Source organism: Vigna unguiculata, chromosome 4 (assembly GCF_004118075.2).
Source record: "Vigna unguiculata cultivar IT97K-499-35 chromosome 4, ASM411807v1, whole genome shotgun sequence".
Taxonomy (NCBI): Eukaryota; Viridiplantae; Streptophyta; class Magnoliopsida; order Fabales; family Fabaceae; genus Vigna; species Vigna unguiculata.
The window spans coordinates 28,292,276-28,314,022 of NC_040282.1; the positions used below are offsets into that span (position 1 = coordinate 28,292,276).

The 21,747-nt window shown below is 32.2% G+C and overlaps 1 protein-coding gene and 1 long non-coding RNA gene across 2 annotated transcripts; one reads left to right on the forward strand and one right to left on the reverse strand.

Annotated features, from left to right (window-relative positions):
* Positions 1 to 262: 262 nt before the first annotated feature.
* Positions 263 to 2,379, reverse strand: LOC114182352. The gene is made up of 2 exons (XM_028069217.1): positions 1,419 to 2,379; positions 263 to 649 (listed from the first exon to the last, which is right to left on the reverse strand). Exons 1-2 carry the CDS (start codon positions 2,130 to 2,132, stop codon positions 533 to 535), a joined length of 831 nt encoding a protein of 276 aa, XP_027925018.1. The 5' UTR covers positions 2,133 to 2,379; the 3' UTR covers positions 263 to 532.
* Positions 2,380 to 18,424: 16,045 nt separating this feature from the next.
* On the forward strand, positions 18,425 to 19,196 carry LOC114182485. Its single transcript, XR_003604095.1, has 2 exons — positions 18,425 to 18,848; positions 19,053 to 19,196. It is a non-coding gene; the product is annotated as an uncharacterized LOC114182485 (long non-coding RNA).
* The last annotated feature ends 2,551 nt before the right edge of the window (positions 19,197 to 21,747 follow it).

The following is a 21,747-nucleotide window of genomic DNA, read 5'->3' on the forward strand; positions in this document are numbered from 1 at the left end:
TCTTTACGAGAAAATTCATCCAAACATACCCTTATTAAATGTCTTATTCTTTTCAAAAGAAACAATTAAAACCTGTCTTATTCTTTTCAAAAGAAACAATTAAAACCTGTCTTTAAGACGCATGTGAAATAATAACTCTAAATGATTTGTGATTAGTACTACAACTAAATAGAAAAAGTTAACAATTATAACTAACTCTAAATTTTGTTAAACATATATTTTACTTCCTTAAAATTTAAAACATTAATATTTTAATCAATGATTGTAAAGCTAGAAACATCTTGATATATTAATTCAAAAATTATAATCAAATAATAACAAAAGTGCCTACAATCTGTGACTTAATTTACAAGATCACAGAAAATATACAGAGCAAACAAACATGAACAACAATCTAGTATCATGGTTTTCTTTCTGAAATCTGACATAAGTTATTTACAGCAATATAGAATACGGCCAGATTCATAGATCTTATGGAACTATTCCTCCATTGTAAACTCCAATTGCTTCATGAACCCACCCAATCAATACTTCAGAGACCATCATAATAACCTCCAACACTTATATGAGCTCTGCTCATAGGAACACCTCTTGCTGCAGAAATTACATCGTTTAACTTCGTTGCATGCTGCACCACTTGCTTAATCCTCTGAAATCACAACCAAACAAATCACTACTTCAAAATCCAACAACCAATTAGAACAACATTGGACCAATACCAGTACACTATTCAATGTTCCAAATTGCAATCAAAAGATTCCAAAAACCTTGCCACAAGTAAACAGACTTTTTCTTTCCTTGACACTTCTCAAACAAACAAACAAACAACAAAAGCCAATACTAAATCATTCTCAGAATCTTACTTATGATCTATAATGATGTCAAAAACTGTGAACAAACACAAAGTAAAAAGTCACAAATGTACTGAATATTTCAAAAAAGATAAGTTTATACAGTTCTTTAGGTGATAAACAAAAGTAGAGTTCTATTTCAGTGTTTCATGGTATAAGGTTTTCATTACATGTCAACATTAATCACAGAGTTGAATCTTCATTCTAATAGAAAACCAACATTGAGAACAGTTATGAAACTCCAAAATCTGGTTTTTTTACATAGGGACAAATTTGCTCAAATATTACGAATATAGACAGGTCAAAAAATATTACTGGTGTAAAATATTAACAATAACATTTCAGAACACACTACACTCCCTTCTGTACTCTGAGTTTTGTACAAATTGAAGTTCATGAGAACTTATAGCATAACTAGTAAGATCTTTTTAACTTGTCTATTATATTTGAACAAATTTGATCCTGATATGTAAAAAAAAAAAAAAAAAAACTCAAAATCTTGATGTTGCAGTTTCAGTTTTACAAGGAACAAACTCAGTGAAAACAAAAAATCTGAGATTAGCTTACCTTGTCATCAGCATAGATCTGGAACCTGATTTTCTGATCCTGCTTTAGTTTGTTCCTTTGCTGGCTTCCAAAGAACAGAACACAAATAGTTGCAGCAGCAACACCAAAAGAACATATGGCTCCAACACCAGTCAAACTCCACTTCCACAAGTTGAAACCACTGTTATTCTCTTCCTCCCAAGTGGAGTTTTCTTCTTTCTCACACACTTCCTTCTCAATAACCCTTCTTCTGGGAGAGGTGATGATCTCTATGGTCTCACCTTTGTCCTCAAATTTGAAGCCTCCTGCATCAATTGAAGGCAAGATTCCCCTACTACTTGACTTGGGAGAGTCCATTTTCATGTCAGCAAAATCACTCTTCTCTTTGATCTTGAAGAAAACCTTCACTCTATCAGCCTCCACTGCCTCAAAATCCTTTGTTTTCTCTGGTGGGGCAACTGCATCCAACCCCACAGGACCGTTTTTCATGATGTCTTTCACCAAAACATCTTCTGGGGCCATGATTCTTGGCTCCAATTCAATTGGCAAAGGAACTAGCTGAGTGTGAACCCTTGGTGGTGGTGGTGGTGATGAGCAAAAGTAGTCCATGTCAAACACACTCTTTGAGTCCAACTTTCCCTTTCCGAATGAATTATTCTGCTTTTTCTTCCCACCATCTTCGTTGAAATCAAGGTACCCATCATCAGACAGAAACTCCCACTCATCAATATCCATTAAGATGGTTCAAGAGTGATCCCAAAAAAAAAAAAAAAACCAGGTTGGTTGATCTATGATATGAGAAATAGAAAGAAAAACTGATCAAAGAATGAAACTCTGCAAACTGGGTGTTGAATTATTGAACCAAAAGATGGTAGCTTTAGGGAAATTTCATCACCATGAATGTGCCCTTATGGAAAACCCTTACATGGTTTATGTGTTTATCTTTGTTGAAGATGCCAATTTTGAGCATGGTCCAGATGGGTCCCACTAGGGAGAATTACTTCCCAGATAGGGTTCTTGATATTTCTTTCCAATTTTCTATAGGTTATTAAAAAGGGTATTAAAGAACACCAACAAAACAAAACTCAAACTCTATTATATTATATACCTAAACAATAGGTAACAGTTAAATTTGAATAAAGCTCAGATTTTTATTCTTTGCCCAAAAGCATGGAAGTAATGACTAATGACCAAGTTAACCAAAGGTTCCACCATTCAATTCTTATTAATGATTTTGCAACAACTACAAGTAGAGAGAGGTTTTCACAAGAGAAGAAAAAGAAAATAAAAATTTCTTTTGTTGCGTTTGCTCTTATCAATGGAGAGATTGTCGGTTGCATGTTGATAAAGGCACAAAGAAAGTAAAAGAAGATAGAGTGAAGCCACATCACATCACATTGACATTGTCCATAAGTTTGTTCTTCATTTTAATCAAGTAGTTTAGATTTCCATTTATAAGTTACTTTCCATATAAAATCTATTAAACTAATCATTTATATTACTATTATATCTAAACATTATATTAACATTACAAAAAATTACGTAATTATCAATAAAATGTTATTGATAGAAAAAATCTTTTTTACATTACTAAAATTTGTTAACTTTTATTCATTTTTTATTGAGTAAATTTTACTATTACTAACAAAATTTTATCTATAGGTAATTTTATTTTTTTAGTGCAAAAAACAATGCTGTTGAATGGGATTTTCACTGATTATAACTATTTTATTTTTCACATTTACTCTATAGTAAAAGAAAATAGAGGTAAACAAATTGCTATAAGTAACATTAAATGTTAATAACACGTAATTATTTAAACTTTTGGTGTAGCTTGTTCGGTTTTTTTGAAAAAAAAAACAAATTAAGATTTCAAACTTCAGATAATAGGTAAAGCCAATCACATAACCCTTATAATATTCATTTCCATTGTATTTCCGTCCACAATATTCATTGTCTATTAATCTTATATCCATTTATATATATATATATATATATATATATATATATATATATATATATATATATATATATACTTTATACAATTATGATTAAATGGTGTATGTCAATTAAATATTTTTTATGTCTTATATTTGAGTATTTTTACTTTTTTTAATATTTTTATTTATTGTATATTTTATTTTCATATGAGAATGTTTAATACTATTAATGTAAGTGTTCATAGTATAAACCTTTCATTTATTAGGTAATATAAAAAATTTATCTTCTTTATTCTATTGTTATTAGTTTTTGTTTCATTTGAAGAACTCTTCTATTTCCCTAAAACCATTTTCATTGTATATTAATTATCGACTAAGTTGATATTTGAAAAGTTTTCTTAGATCTATAAGGTATTTTTCATCTTATTACACCCTTAATTATACATTTATTTTCTGTGTGCAATTTCATTCAATGGTCTCTCAAATTATTTCTAAGACATTTGATAATTTTTTTGATATTTTTATTTGTTGTTTATTTTTATAATGTAGAATACTATTTTGATATTTTTTATGTAATTATTTTTATTTTTTAACTCAATCATATGTTAAAATTTTATTGTTATTAGTTTAATTTGTTCTTTGTATGATTTTGATCAAGTGATGTAATATAACTTTTATTAGTATATAAAAAAAGAGATTTCATTAAAATTAAAAAAATTAAGTAAATAGATATTTAAAATAATTTTTAATTGGAAGATTTATTTTCCTTTTATATTTTATTTAAAATATTTTTAAATTTTATCAACTAGGTTTGATTAATGTTTACAAATTTAATAAATGTTTTGGTTCTTATGATTAAAATACACACTATCAAGTTTAACAATCAACACACATCAACCAATTTCATACAATAAACATCAGCTCACTCCCCAGTTTTTCCAAAAAAATCAAAATGTTTGCTCTGATACCAAATGTAACATCCCTAAGGAATATTACTTAAAAATAAATAATAAAAAAAATAAATTATATTAAAAGTAGCATTAATAATACTCCTAACGCGGGAAAATTGAAATTCATGAAAAACACGCGCCAAAACTTATAACATAAATATTAAAGTGTTACAAGTTCCCAAAATCTGTGTTCATAAATAAAAGCATAGTAAAATACATGTGAGAAAAACCCTAGCTCTAATCCCCAAAGCTAGCCCTCACTCCGTCGCCTGGACATCCTCAGCACCACCTGTATTAACATCTACTCTCGTGTAACGAATCACACGATCATCGCCACACACAAACAGAAAGGGTGAGCTGAGAAAATAAAATAACAGATATAAAATACGCAAGATAAATCATATACCCATCTTATTCATTCTACATAGTTCTTGGCCAAGACCTTAACCCCAAGGCTTTATAGCCTTCAAGTCACACAACTGGTTAGTCTCGGACTCGGGAATATGATGCTCACACGAACCTGTCCGCTCGTGTTCTTGCCTCTACGAACCTCCCCGCTCGTAGTCCTGCTCTACGAACCTCCCCGCTCGTAGTCCTACTCTACGGACCTGCCCGCCCGTAGTCCAACACATATGATCCACCAGCCCCGTACCTCCCCGCACGTGGCATCTCTCAAGCGTGAGCACGAAACATACGAACCTACCTCGCTCGTATCCCTACGTGAGAGTAACTGAATATGAACCTCCCCGCTCATACCATCACATGTTAACCACCATCCATGAACCTACCCGCTCATGACACAACATCTCCTGATCCAAGTGTAGCATCATTGCTTAAATAACACACCAAACAAACAAAGGACAACAACATTTCCACCTGGCTCGGCCCATACGCCGCCAGGCGAAATTGTTCCAGATCACTTGGCGGTATCCACTCCCCGCCAAGCGCCAGCGTCCTTCCAGTGCCATTGTTTTCTCGTCACCGCCTGGCGGAGCATACCGTGCCGCCAGGCGCCACTCAGTGCAGTACTCTCTCACGCTAAGCCTATCGCCTAGCGGTTATCAGTGGACCGTCAGGCGCCATACCAGAAGCATTCTGCAGCTGGTTTTGGCACTCAGTGCATTACTCTCTCACGCTAAGCCTATCCCAAGTCTTATGCTTACTAACCTATTACATTGTTCCATTCTGTAATTCTTCATCGATTAACTTACCAAAACACCACATTTCATACTCACCCGTAAATTGCAGATACACTATTCTTCCACCACATTCTTATATCAGATCATTCATCTTCACTAAAGTTTCCATTGCCTAACTAATCATCAATACATTACAATATACTCCCCTTCCTCTTCTCTTACTCTATTAATCTCCAAAATTTTTCATTAATTTAAAGCTTCCTATCAACCCACACACTGATTTTTGCCTCTTCTCGCGTCATTCCATTTCTGCACAGAAACGGGTCTGCATCCTAGCATCGCCTGGCGGCAAGTGTAACGCCATCAGGCGGCATTCCAGTACCAGATTAGAACTTCAATTTTCCTGCACCTGCGAAGATCCTCAACCCCGAAGTCGAACCAGTCTCCAATCTCAACGCCCAATTCGCTCAACATGACTTAACAACCCATCACACTATTATGTCATTCAATCACTATTCTCATTTCTTCCAATCACATAGCAATCATACCTAACCCACAATTCATACCATTCTTTGATTCCCGTACAAATCTCACATGTTCCCAAACGAATTCTTAATATGCCCAAAACCCCAGAACACATAAAATATCACAAGATTATTCAATTACATGGACATGGAAAATCCAATTGTAAATCCCACATGTCATAATTTCAACAAAGTGCAATAAAAATAGCGACAACATTGCACATCGCCCGACGGTTCAGCCTCGCCGCCAGGCAGCTCATGCCACAGAGCCCAAAATAGGCTAACACTGATGTGTCGCCTGGCGGCACCTTCATGCCCGCCAGGCGGTTTCTGGGCAAGAACCCAGAAATGTTAAACGAACTGCATAATTAGGCACAGAAACTCATCCAATTCAATTCATTCGATCACAGTACAGTTAGCACGAGTCAAAATAAATAAAAACAACTCCCCTTACCTATGATCCTCGCTCCAAATTCGGATTGAATGTGACTTTAACCGAAAAACCACCCTTGTTCTTTGCTTGCACTCTCAAAATGGCTTGCACTCTAACTCCTTGCTCTATATCGTGCCAATTGCCTCAAAAAAACCTCCGCCCAAACCCTTACACTCAACTCTCAGCCTCTTTCCTCTAATCTCTTTTCCTCTCTCACAATTACTCTCTCCTAATTACCCTTTTAGTACCTTAAACGAATTTTAATAATAAAAAAAATAGACTAAGGCTAATCAATGTTTAATTATCCCATTATTTCCAGCCCTTAGGCTACCTCTCTATTGGCTGCTAGGTTTCTAACCCTTTCACATTCATGCCAAAGGAAAAATTGGCAAAAAGAAATTATTTAGTTCTCAACAAGGTTTGAACTCACATCCCTACAATCACAAAGCAAACGCACAACCAATTCAACCAAATCACAATTGTGATAACTTCTTAGATTTTAAGGTTATGCGATCACATCACTCTTTAAAATATATAATTTAAAAATTCATAATTAAATAACACGCAAATGGCACACATAAGACTCAAACCCAAGTCCTCTCACACAATAAAGTACTCTCACCCACTTGAGCTAGCACTTTTACACGTCATAGTTATCTTCATTAAATCCTATAAACGCTCCTCTTACCCGCATTTATTAAATAATTATTTAATTAACTATTTAATTTTTCTCGGGTCTTACATTGTTGCTTTATATTTGATTTGAGCATGCGTTATTCATAGGTTGAAAATGTCTGCCAGTGATGTCTTCGCTATAATTCTATGTATCTTTTATGATTGGGAAATTAGGGTTCATTTTGGGATTTGGGGGTGAAAGAACATGATCAGAGATTTGATAATTTATGTGTTGTTTTCATGATATTAATGGTACTGGAACGAACATGAACTCTCCTAATGGCATATAATTATATAAATGTGTTAATAATCTGTAAAAATGGGAGGAATTGCATGGTTGGGGTTCGCGTAGGTGCAAAAATCTAGGCAAGAACCCATATTCTGTATGCACCGCTTGACGGCACATGAATTGCTGCCAGGCGACACATCAAGACAGTGGATGTTCTGAGTTGATTCTGTTTGGCGTGATTTGGGGTCATCAGGTGATGATATGCGTAAACTAGGAAAATGACAAATGTAGTATGAAGGGAATGTGTATAAGTAAGACCTCTAATTATATATGCGCAGGATTGATGATTGGTATCAATTGCGTGAAAAAGTAAAGGTTTATTTGATTAAGATGTGATGGGGTGACTGTTTTAGTTACTATGGTTATATGTATTAGTGATGCATGCAGAAATACAGTGGTAGTAACTTGCATGTTGGAAAAGATTAAATGTATGGTAAAAATGCATATGTTAAGTAGGAAATGTTGGTAAATAGATGTGTGCATTGTTATTCATTTATAAGGACTATGATTGAATGAGTGATATGATTGTTGAATAAGTGAATGTTATGTTGGCTAAAATTACAGTCGTGCAAGTATAGGTAATTTATATACAGTTAAAATTATAACTTGTATATATGCTTGAACTGTTAGGGGGTGCTGAAACCCCGTGGTAGAGTGCTAAACCAGTAGCTGGCACATTACTGGTATAGCGCGTGGCGGCACAGGTATTGCCATCAGGTGATAGAAGTACCAGGGAAGTCATTGGAATGCGTGGCGCCTGGCAGTGAGGAGTGACCCACCAGGCGATAGCCCTTTGTCAGAGGCTTTGCTTGTGTTTGGCGCTTGGCGGCGAGAAGGCTCTACCAGGCGGTATGTAGTGGAACATCGTTTGCTAGCACTTTGTATGTTGTATGCTAGGACTTGGACCAAGAGATGCTTAGGTCATGAGCAGGGAGGTTCATGGCTGGTGGTGAACACGTGATGATATGAGTTGGGAGGTTCATATCTTGATACTCTCGTGTGGGAATACAAGCAGGGAGGTTTATATGTTTCGTGCTCACATTTGAGAGATGCTGCGAGCGGGAAGGTTCGTAGCTGGTGGATCACGTGTGTTGCACTACGGGCGGAGAGGTCCGTATAGTTGGACTACGAGCGGGGAGGTTTGTAGAGGCAGAACCACGAACAGGCAGGTTCGTTGGAGCATCGTATATCGTGGGTCCATTGTCAAAGTAATTGCTTGTGTGGTGTGGATGCGCATGGTCTACAATGCTTCAATGATACCTTATAGGTCGGTTTGCTAGTGTTCCTTGAGTTGTTGCTCGGAACGTATCCCTTGAGTTATGGCTCAGGATAGGGGTTAAGCACGTGGTATTCCTTGAGTTGTGGCTCAGAATGACATCTCTTGAGTTGTGGCTCGGGATGGCACATGAACACGAGGAACTCTTGAGTTATGGCTCGGGTTGGCGAGTGTTGCTGGTGTGAGTGTACGAGTTATGACTCGTACAGTGGGTCAAGATAGATTGTTGTCCTTGGTATGAGACCAACGGTTTCGGTAATTTTGGGACGTTACAAATGATATTCGTATTGGGAACTTCACCCGCCGTTACGGAGTGTGGTCCGTAGCATGGTTTCCCGCACGTGTTCTGCCAGTTGTGGCTGGTAGGTGTGGCAACAAGACATCTTGAGGTATTCATTTGAAGACGTAGAACACATGTAACATGGTAGTGGCCATATGTTATAGAATCAAAGGATGGAAATTCCTTTGGTATGTTCGTGTTGCTATAATTGTTTCATATTATGTGTATGGTTTAAACTGTTAACTCACCCTATCTGCTTGTGTTTTGGCGATGATTGTGCACGCGATACAAGGGAGCGTGGGCTATCGTGGAAACATTTCTACAAAGATTTTATTTTATGAATTTTAAAGTTCCTTTTGTAATCAATTGAATTATAGAAATTGGTTTTATTATGAGACGATTTTTGATAATATATTGAATTTTATAATAATTGGCTCTGAGCTGGTTTTTGTTATGAAATAAAGTTGTTATATTTCCCATGTTTTGAAAAATGGAGCTTAATAAATGAGGTTTTAATATTAATATCCTATTTTATTAATTAAATTCGTAATATTTGGATGGGATGTTACAAGGAGAGTCAGTTCAAGAGTAAAGCAATAAAACACTTGTTTTAAGCCTCCAAAAAAATAATACCTCAAAATAAAATTGTAGTAGTATTATTTCTCTTTTAAATTAATTATAAAGCAATGTCTAAGAAAAAAGACATAAAAAATAGTACTAATATACTTCTATTAAATTAATTATAAAATTACATTTAAGTAAAAAAAGACTAAAAAAAATCTTTTTAGTACTAATATACTTCTACTAAATTAATTATAAATTTATGTTTTAGAATAACATTTAATTAAATCACCATTAATGTCTGTTAATTTTTATTGGTATTAAAAAAGATATTTAATGAGTTAAAACCCTTTTGTAGTAAATTATAATTTGGTTTAAAAAAAATGATTACTTATCTTTATTCTCTTATAGTCAATCTTTTTCTATTTTCTATTTTTATTTCTTTATGTCTTCTCTTGTTCCTCCTTGCTTTCTTCTACTCTAGAATCCTTTTTTGAGGGTTTTGGCATATTACATTTCTTGAATATCATGTTGTTTGTGTACCAATATTTTATCCTCATTTATGGTTAGTATGTTTTTTTTTTCTATTTACTGTTGTTTTTATTTTGTTTGTTGGGGATTCGTATTAGGATTAGAAATGTGTTTCTTTTGTCCAGTTTTATTTTTTTGGTACTTTTCAATTTATGGATTTCGAGAGTTTTTCTACATATATCTTGATGAGGAGATGGAATTTTACTACAAAACTATTGATTATATAAGGGTTTAGTCTTTTGGTGGATAATAGAATAATTGGAGCATAATAACTAAAAGACCACAAATGAGACAGGAAAATAAGATCGAGATGTAAACTTTACCTTCAAAATTGAGTTTTATGTAAAAATATAATTAAAGTTAAGGGGGAAAAACTTACCCTTTTTTATGGTTCTGAATGTTTAGATTGGTTATGTTATGCTTATTATTACTTTCAATTTTATAATATTCATGTATACTACCAGTTAGGAAAAGAAAACATGAAGTATTTCAAAAAGATCTTTATATAAACTGAACCACAATTTGAGAGCTAGAGAGTTGCATCTTCCTCATCTTGAGCTAGATCAACTCTTGTTTCTTCATTTGCTCACACCAATTAAGGTGATTCTGCAAAAGAAGAAAACAAACATAAAACAAAACAACATAGAAGAAGGGTAAAATAATTTGTAAAAGAGTTTTCATATAACAGAACTTAAGTCAAAATCACATACAAATTGTTCTTAAAGACAAATATGTCACGAGTAAAGACTCAACAAGACTCAATTATTCATATACATGCATTGGTATTAGATTTTAACAAGTTTTGCATTTGTGGTGGCCTCTTCTACTCTACATAGTCATTACCAATGGATTTCGCCTTACCATACACAAGGTTAGTCCTTTTTGGTCTTAAGCTAAAGTAAAGCCCTTAGACTAGGATATCCTACTACTCTCACCACATAACTTATCCTTCTCTACACGAGTCTGGATGATTATTAAAGTGTCAGGATAACCTCCAATAGTGAATCCTTATATCAAAGAATACATTATGGAACACATGCCTAATCCACCCTAGATTAGAAAACATCATCCTCAAACAATTTACATACTCAGAATTATAGTACTAACATCTAACTCTCATCAAAATATCCAATAAAGTTGAAACTTTCACAAAATTGAAAGTGTTGAGAGACTCTACTAGTCTCGCTCAACAAAAGCATACCTTCGCCCAGTGAGTTGTACCTAAAGGCCCATAAGCTCAACGACCAGAGGCTTTACGTAGCAAATCTAGCACTGGAACAATTTTGGCAATAAATCACCCAGTGAGCCAAGTATGCACCTAGTAAGAGCACCACTAGAGCTCCTAGAAATTTATGTGCCAAAATTAGCCCGGAGAGAACTCACTCGCTCAGTTGTAAAGCTAGGGATGTCAACATAGCGAGTAGGGTATGGGTAGTAGCTCCCCCGAACCCTACCAACTGGATAAATATTTGTCCCGTACTCGTCCCCATATTCGTGCAGGTATCCATTATGTGGGTACTTACATATTTTTTAATATCTACAAGTACCCGCGGGTATTTACAAATAAAATAAAATAAAATATTTATCAACATATTTTAACCTTAAATTCACATAAAATACAATACATAACATTCATAAATTTTAAATAAAGTCCAAATAATCCATTTAAGTAGTGTTGAATGATAGTTTACAAAGAAATTGAGATTTTTTTAAAACCAAATGATAAAAAATAACCCATTCAAAATTAATGTGTTAATATTTTAATCATATTCTTTTTAATTTAAATTATAGTATAGCGTGTACGGGTATCCACAGGTACATATATTATGATACCCGTACCTGCCCCATTAACATGTAGGTATAAAAAATACTCGTACCCGTTACTCGCGGTTATCCATTTACAATATCAATTTCCTACCCATTGCAGGTTTATCTGTGGATACCCACGGGTACGAATGTTTTTGACATCCTTAGGTAAAACTATCTAAATTTGATTTCATTTTCGCCCAATAAGTATTTTTACTCGCTCAACGAGTTTAGTCGCTTGACACTACCTTTAATAGTCTTGCCCAACAACCAAATCTCATCCAATGGTTAATTGCCTCTGAAAAATGAATCATGCGAATTCAGCCAACGAGCATACCTTTCGTCCAACAAGTTTGCATAATTTCAGAAAACAAAATGATATTCTAGACAGTTTTAGCAGCACCAAATACCATAATTCCAATCTTCATTCAAGATACAACATTCCAAGCGCTAAATGCCAACAACAAAACTAACAATTTCAATTATCGTTCATCAAATACCCTAAAATTCATCATACAATCAAAACATGAAATTTAAGAATCTACGGTCCTAATTTGACAACTCATACTCGTCGTACATAACAATTGATCATACAATCATAGTTACAAAGGCACAACTAGTCAATTGAGCAAATTTAGAAACTATAGTAGCTGCAATTAGTTCTCCTTACTTATGAAATAGCCTAACAAATCTAAGAATACCCACACCACCTTCAAACTCACAAGATGTTCTATTTATACCTAGGAATAACATAAAAACAATTTGGCCATACCAACTTAATTACTTATCAGCAGAGAATCATATAGATGATTCTAATGACATATGCAAGAAAAATAGACCCATAAGTAAAAAAAAAGAATAGATTGAACCTAGAAAGGGGAAGAAAACCAACTTAATCAAATGGAGAAATTGGTCAACTATATTTGAAGAACTCTCTGTGAGGATCACTGCAGCGGTTTCAAGTATTCAAATAGAGGAATAGGAAGTGAGAAAACTTAGAGAGAAATGATAGAGCTCTAAAAAATTGATTTTTAAAGAAATAATGTATTTTTAAATAATGAAACTCATTTACAAACTTTTTTATTATACTAAAACATTTTAATATTAAAATAATTGAGTGTCAATATTTTAAAAACATCATCCATCACAAAATACCATTTTCCATATCCTTACAAAAATACCTATATAATCTTTGAAATATAAAGCTAATATGAGCCTAATTTGGACTCTAATCAAGTCTTTTAAGTCCAATTAAAAAAATAAACTAATACAAGGAAAGAAACTATTCTGCAAGGTCTTCTTTGTCAAATTTTCGGCAAATTTGTTCTAACTTCTAAAAATCATAAATAATAGTATATGAGTCCAAATATAGAAAACCATTTATCTAAATTGAAGCACTAAAAATCCAATGCAATTGATATCAGACAAAAATTATATTTATAACAAAAATTGTGATAAAACAGTGAGTGAAAATCAGATAAATTAAAAGTACAAAATTAAAGCAAATATATCAAAGAACCTGATTTATTACTAATATGAAAATGAACTGAAAATAAAAAGTAAACCATTTGAAATATAATCATTATATAATAAAATTATAAAAGTGTGTATAAAATGTGTTATCAAATCATAGACCTTCTGATATTATAATCACTATCATGTAAAGTTTGCATATCTATAGTTAATTTGTTTCTTTTCATTAAGTGGCTAAAAAGTATCAATCTTGCAAAATTGCCTTTCTTTTCTTTAAAACCATGAATTCCTCCAAACATTTTGATAAGTTGAAGATTTCAAAGCACTTTGAGACAGTTTTTTCTTCTTAAAGCTAGTCTACTACAATCAATGGCTTCAATAGCATACATTGATTCCTCACATTAAATATCACCATTATTTGTTATTTACATTATTTTAGTTGAAATTTCTTGGATTGTTCAAATATCTTTTTCATTTATGAGCTATATTAATCTTAACTAAGGTTGCCATTGTTTGCTTATGGGTTTCACAAATGTAGTGTAAATCTTGTAGGATTAAAACTTATATTTCCTTATTTTCTTAGAAGGTTCTTATAAAACTTGAAAAATAGTGGAGAGGCTTAATCAAGGTCATTAAGCAACTATATACTACTCTCTTTTTAGGATAAACTAATATATTTTTTGGTTTTTTTTTATCATATTCGTATCTTGGAAAATTTATCTACGTTGAAATCGTATTGTTTGGTTTGGAAACTAATATAATATATATATATATATATATATATATATATATATATATATATATATATATATATATATATAACATTGTTTAAAGATTTGAAATTAATTTTTTTTAAGAGTTCGTAGATTTAAAGTTGACTTTTCATTCATATGTACACAATTTTTACGTTTTTTTTGTTTTGTTTTTAATTTCAACCATTACTTCTTGAATGTTCTAAAATGTGAATACATGTAGATTCCAACAATTAAAGGTACACAATTCATTACTTCTCTAATCTGTGATTTGACTTTTGAGAGTTTTTACTAACTTGATCATCAGAGTCTTTTTCGTAGGTAACCCAAAAAATGTCTAATCTGGCAATATTACAAGAAGACGTATCTAAGAGAATCAAGGAGTATCCTTCTCAGGAAATCGAGGATTAGGTAAGACGTAAGTTGTGCTCCTTGATATTTTGTTATTGTTTTTGCAGGAACATATATATTAATATTTTATTTTCAATAATTTTTTATTTATTTAATGATAATATTTGAGTTTCTTTTTCCAATTTAGGGCACTTGAAATATAACTCAATAGAAGAGGACTCTAACAATTTTGAGTTCTAAAAAATATTTTAAAAACAAAAATTGAATAAAATATTTTGTATTCGAAGAATGTATTTGTATTACAAATAATACAATAAAAAAATGATACACATAACTAAAAAGCACCACTTATCTTCTCCACGTGATATCTAAGTAAGCATTTTACTTATTAAGTAAAAGTCAAAGGAAATTATACCTATTACACAAAAGTAGTCAATTCTTTTCAATTGTATTAAATTCGAAATTGACAATACCTATTGTACAAAAAAAAATCAATGACAAACTAACACGAAAATAATATTATTTTACATGCCAATGTTTAGTGACACAATTAATGAATGTATTTAAAGCTTAAACCAAATCATAGTTGTTGTATGAAGATTGGTCAATTTTTTTGTTATTGTACTAGATACAAAACTTAACAATACATATTGTATGAAAAAACATATTATTCCAAATAGAGATATGATATATGTCTCAACCAAACTTACGACGGTAAACCAAAAATTAAACTTTAAAAAACAGTTTTGAGTTATCGTCATAATTTATTTTAGAGAATTATGAAAAAATCGAAAAGATGAGATAAGGTCTACAAAAACTGAATTTTGAGTTTGAGAGTCAATTACACATAAAGAAAGTGTTAGTACCATACAACGACTATCCTAAGATGGTAAAATTAATTAAATGTACAAAAATTATGTGGTTTTCAATATATTTAATTTTCTCAAAAATAAGAAAACACTGTTAAAAAAGAAACAAAACAAAAAAAAAACATTATTTTGACCCAACAAGGATGTACGTCGTTCCTACGTATTTTTATTCAAAAATGAAAAATCATGGACAACATAGTTCTAAATAAAAATCAATTTGAGAAATAATTTAATTTTTATTTGTGAACCCGACAAGTATTGACCTTGGTCCTACATATTTCTATTCATAATGAAAGATCAAGGATTACACAGTTCTTAATGAAAAACTATTTGAGAAATAATTTAATTTTTATTGTAGTTCTTAATGAAAAACTATTTGAGAAATAATTTAATTTTTATTTGGTAAACCCAGACAAGGATTGACCTTGCTTCCATTCATAATAAAAAATTAGAGTTAATAGAAAATCAAAGATGACGAAATTCTTAATGAAAACCTATTTTATTTTATTTATTATAATTTATTTTATTTTTAAAAAAAATTATTTTTATTAAGTCAAACAAGAGTAGGTATTGACAATATATATCTTGGCTAATCTAATAAATTCAACCTAAATTTATAGTTTTTTATTGAAATTAAGTACCAACATATGAAGAAATAAATAAAGTTCAACATTTAGTTTAAAATTCAAAATATTATCATAATAAAGTAATTAATATTCAAAACAAAAGAAATAAATAAAGTTCAACATTTAGTTTAAAATTCAAAATATTATCATAATAAAGTAATTAATATTCAAAACAAAAGAAATAAATAAAGTTCAACATTTAGTTTAAAATTCAAAACATTATCATAATAAAGTAATTAATATTCAAAACAAAAGAAATAAATAAAGTTCAACATTTAGTTTAAAATTCAAAACATTATCATAATAAAGTAATTAATATTAAAAACAAAGTTCTTTAGATAATGTTTTTTCATATAATATCACAATTCTCAATATAAGAAAATTTTTAAATAATGACTAATTTTAGTGACAAAAAATATGTTTAGAGACCAATTTCTTTGGTAGTCAAAATCTTGATAGCTAATATTAGTAACCAATTTAGAGACCAATTATAATTTTTTGAAACTATTTTAGTTATCAACAACTTTTAGTTTATAAATTAACATATAAATTGATCATTACTGAAGGATCATTACCATCAACATTAAATTCATATTAACACTCTGATGAATAGTTTCATATTCCATGCTACACATTAATTTGTAAGAAAAATATAAGTCATATATACCAAGATATGGAAAGAACTAAGGAAACAACTAACTCTTGATGTAAATGGACACCCCCCCCCCCCACACACACACACTAACACAGAACATCATTAATAATAACTTAGGCATGGCAACTAACTTCACAAAAAAAAACAAAACTAATAAAAGCATGTAAGATCAAAATCGCTTAAGAACTCTTCAACAAACATCAGATTTTAATTCTAATAACAAAACCATAAATCAGAACCATTAGGAGTGAATATGTTGTCTACAAATCATAACCACAATACATAAATATATCCAAAACTTAAAATAGCATAACCACATTCCAATAGCTCAAAAAACGACATTGTAGAGATGCATCAACCACATTTTGTCTCCTAACACCAAAGATCACCACGAAGGAAGATAAAAAAATAAGTTAAGAAATGAACCTTACATGGAAAACGATTGCAGCGAAGGATGATTGAAGGAGCAGCGACGGAGAGGAGTAGCCACCCAAAGGAGCAACAACACGAACAAACACTTTTGCACAGAGGAGCATAGATGAAAAGGGGCAGCAACGACATTGAAGAGTAGTGACCATAGTAGCATCGATGCGCGGACCACCACTGATGCCGATGAACACCAACGCAGATGCAGAGGAGTAGTGACACAAATAAGCACAGGCGAACCCAAATCAGAGAAGCACCGATGATAAACCACGAGGACGAAGATGAACCTATCTATGTGTAGTGTCGATGAAGACGAAGTTCTGTTTGTGTGTAGTGTGGTGTGACGAAGAAGACAAACCTTCGTCGTGATTGTATGTACTGGACGTGAAGAAGCAAAACTAATTATCAAAATTAGGGCTTCTAATTAATTTTAGAAAGAGGGTTTTTTTTTATTTGATTAAAAGTTAGAGCTTTTTTAAATTAAAATGGGTTGTGGGTCAGTTCACTTTTAGGGATAGCAAAATGGGCCAGACTTGACGGCCTGACCCGTCAACCTGTCAAAAAATGGTGGGCTGGGTCAGAATATTGATCCCATCAACCTGTACCAACCTAGCCCGTTTGGCCCGTCAACCTATTGAGCTGCGGAACGGGTTGGCCAGCCCGTAGCCCATCTTATCATGAGAAAGTTAAAGAGGCTGACCCGTGTTATTATTTTTTTTGGTTTGTTTGTTTCATTTCTTTCTCTAATCTCACTCACACACTAAAAAGCTAGAGATATGAAATCTATGAGAGACAAAACCCAGAAATAAGTTTAAGAAATGAACCTTACATGGAGAATGACTACAATAGAGGATGATTGAAGGAGCAGCGACGTATAGGAGTAGCCACCCAAAGGAGCAACAACACGTATAACCACTTTTGCAAAGAATAGCACAGATGAAAAGGGCAACAACGACGTCGAAGACCAGTGATGCGGAGTAGCACCAATACGCGGACGACCACTAACGTCGATGAACACTAATACAGACGCGAACGAGCAATGACACAAAGGAGCACCGACAAACCAAATTAGAGAAGCACCGATGATGAACCACGAGGACGAAGATGAATTATCTATGTGTAGTGTTAGCGAAGACGAAGGTTTATTTGTGTGTAGTGTGGTGTGGACAAAGAAGACGAACCTTCGTCGTGACTTTGTGTAGTGGACGTGAAAAAGCAAAACAAATTATCAGAATTAAAGCTTCTAATTAATTTTAGAAAGAGGGGTTTTTTTATTTGATTAAAAGTCAGAGATTTTTTAAATTAAAGTGGGTTGTGGGTCAATTCACTTTTAGGGGTTGGAAAATGGGTCAAGTTTGACAGGTTGGCCCGTCAACCCGTTGAGTTGCGGAACGGGTTGGCCGTAGCCCGTCTTATCATGAGAAAGTGAAAAAGGTTGACCCGTGTTATTATTTTTTTTGGGTTTGTTTGTTTCACTTCTTTCTCTCATCTCACTGACACACTAAAGTGCTTGAGAGATGAAATCTACGAGAGACAAAACCCAAAAATATGAAACCAAATGTTGGTCACCCTCACCCACAAAGAAGATGAAATCCACGGTTCCAGCAGCTTTGCCTTGGGCAAAATCCAAGTTTGTTTTGGATACCGAAACCAGGTTTGTTCTGGACGATGAAACCACCATGGAGAAGACGAAATCCACGGCCCTGATACTTTACTTTGGGCGACGAAATCCATGTTTGTTTTAGACGACGAATCCCCACGGAGGAGACGACTTTGCTCTGGGGACGAAATCCAGGTTCATTTTGGATGGCGAAAGCCCCACGAAGGAGACAAAATCCACGACCGCGACGACTTTGCTCCGTCGGCGAGCTTCATTTCCCCTACCATTGTTCTAGGTTTTTTTCTAGTTTGGTCTTTGTCGGTTTCATTGCTTGAGAGCAGAGCACACACACATTTTACCTTTTTTACTTGATAACTGTTTGAATCTGGTATATTCTGAAGGCTTTGCAGATGCTATTTTAGATTAGATTTGTTTTTTATGTTTTCGTAGAGTTTGTAATATGGATTCGAATTGAGACTGTGTTGATTTTTTTTGCCAGCGATGAGCGTTGGAGTTTCTGGTGTGAATGGTGAAGTTTTAAATCCTGTTAAATCACGATGAGATGAAATTCAAGGTTTGGTTGAGTTTCTGTGTTTATGAATGTATGAAGATAGAGTTCTAATGTAATGTTCTTGTTGGTTTCCGTTGGCTTTTCAGTACCAGCTTTTTAGCATTTGTTTGAATAAGTTTTCATTCCTTGGAAATGTTTAATTTTTTTGCAATTTCCTAGTTTCAACTTTGCATTTTAAATTCAGGTCCATGTTCTCAGAAAAAAAGAAAAACACATTTTTTTTAAAAGACGGGCCAGACGGGCTGACCCGTTAACCCGTCAGTCCGTCACCGGATAAGACGGGTTATGTTCTCTAACTCGTGTTGTATAAATGGGCTAGTCTGTCCTGACCCGTTTTCAACAGGTCAAAAATGGGTTGGGTCAAATCGGGTCGGGTTGACCTGTTTTGCCACCCTTATTCACTTTAACTTGGCTCGAACCCACCTGACCTACGGGTTAAGTGAGCTGGACTCGTTTTAGCTCATAACCGGTAAAATTTTTCATTTTTTAACTCGACTCGACTTGAACTTGTGGTGAGCCAGATTGGCTCACGAGTTCCGACCTGTTTTGACATGTCTAGTTTACATTGAATATTTTGATTACCACCGAATATATTTTTCCAAGATTAAATAATATTAATTATTTAAAAATACTAGTTAGTTGATACTATTTCTAGATTAAAATCAATCAAGGTTATTTTCAACTAATATTATAAGATTTTTTCAAAATATTTAGTCAACATTTAAAAACATATCATGATGAAATTTTAACAAAAAATAATTTCAACAAATAATTGAAAATATTCTAATTGACAACAGCAGAAAACAACTAATCAATATTGACTAAAAAACTGTTAGAATAAATAGTCTTAAAAGATATTCATTGAACTTTGTGTTGGATCTAGTTCCTAGGAACATGCTTTAGTCCTAGTTCCTAGGAGTATCTTCTAGAATTGTCTTTTTTCCTTTCATCCATTGTATCTCATGTACTATAAATATTGAAACCTAAGAGAAGAGAATACACACTCTCAAATTCACTCTAAAATCTTCTTCTCTTTAATCTAGTTGATACTATTTCTAGATCAAAATCAATCAAGGTTATTTTCAACTAATATTATAAGATTTTTTCAAAATATTTAGTCAACATTTAAAAACATATCATGATGAAATTTTAACAAAAAATAACACTAATAATGTCAGTAAAAAAATAACTATATAAACATCAAGCAAAAAATAATTTCAACAAATAATTGAAAATATTCTAATTGACATCAGCAGAAAAAACCTTACCAATATTGACCAAAAAACAGGGAACAATTTTGAGTTATATTCTTTTAAAAGTTGAAACAAAGTCGATGAAAAGAAAAAAAAAAGTAACAAATAGATATCAACAGTAAAACTATCCTTTGGTAAAAAACTAGTCTAAAGTCAAAAATAAATAAAGGCTTAACTATTCCGATGGTCCCTACTTTGATGGGATGTATCAATTTGGTCATTGTTTTGTAAAAAATTTTAATTGCGTCTTAACTTTTAAAAGTGTACTTTCATCAAAAAAAATTACTAAAAGTGTGCCATGTGTCAATATGTGGTTTTCTTACTTATTAATTTTTTAATTTTTTTTGAATTTCATTTTTTTTTGCAAAGAATGTTGTTGCCATGTGTCAGGTCCTTAATGTGACACGTAGCACAGACAGTGTCACATGACAAGACAATGTCTGCTATTAGTGTCACAGTCAAGTGTCATTGTTTTGATTTCAATTTAGTCCTTATATACACGTCTCCTTGTTTTAATTTAGTCTCTACTTATGTCTCTTTGATTTAATTTTGTCTTTTTTTTTTCAAAATAGAACAATATTGTTTGTTTTCAATTTGAGACCAAATTTATTATTTGTATAAATGTTATACTAATATTTTTTATTAAAAATGATTTTTTTAAATATTACATTATTGTATATTATTAATTCATGTTTTTTTAATTATCCAATATTTTTTCAAAAATGAGTAATATTGTCTCTCTCTATTTTGAGATCAAATTTATTATTTGTATAAATGTTAATAGTGACATTTTAACATATTACATTATTGTATACTATTAACTCATGTCTTGTTAATCATTATTTTTTTCAAAATAGATCAATATTATCTCCCTCCAATTTGAGACCCAATTTACTATTTGTATGGATGTTATATTAATTTGTTTTATTAAAAATGACTTTTTAATATATTATATTATTGATATTATTAATCCATAGTTTGTTAATATTTTTTACCACCAAATTTTTATATAAATATCGGTATTTAATTTTGTAAAAATATTTATACTTAATTAGTTTTAATCTTATAAAAAATATATTTCAATTACTAAAAAAAATTGAAACAAAAGTGAATCAAAAAAACATAAAAATTAATTGAAATCAGGATACTAATTATGTCACGTGTCACACCAAGGTAGGATGACAACGGGGCGGGTAGGGTACGGGTAGTAACTCCCATGTGCCCTACCTGCTGGATAAATATTTGTCTCGTACCCGTACCCATATACGTGCGAGTATACGTTATGCAGGTACCCGCATATTCTTTTAATATTTAATAACAAATTTTAACCATAAATTCAAATAAAAATACAATACATAAGATTTATAAAT

What these genes read in the sequence shown, in the direction of transcription:
- LOC114182352 (XM_028069217.1), bottom strand. Translation starts at nt 2,132, where the DNA reads ATGGATATTGATGAGTGGGAGTTTCTGTCTGATGATGGGTACCTTGAT. An exon ending in AGATCTATGCTGATGACAAG is followed by an intron (nt 650 to 1,418) that starts GTAAGCTAATCT and finishes TTGTGATTTCAG; the next exon opens with AGGATTAAGCAAGTGGTGCA.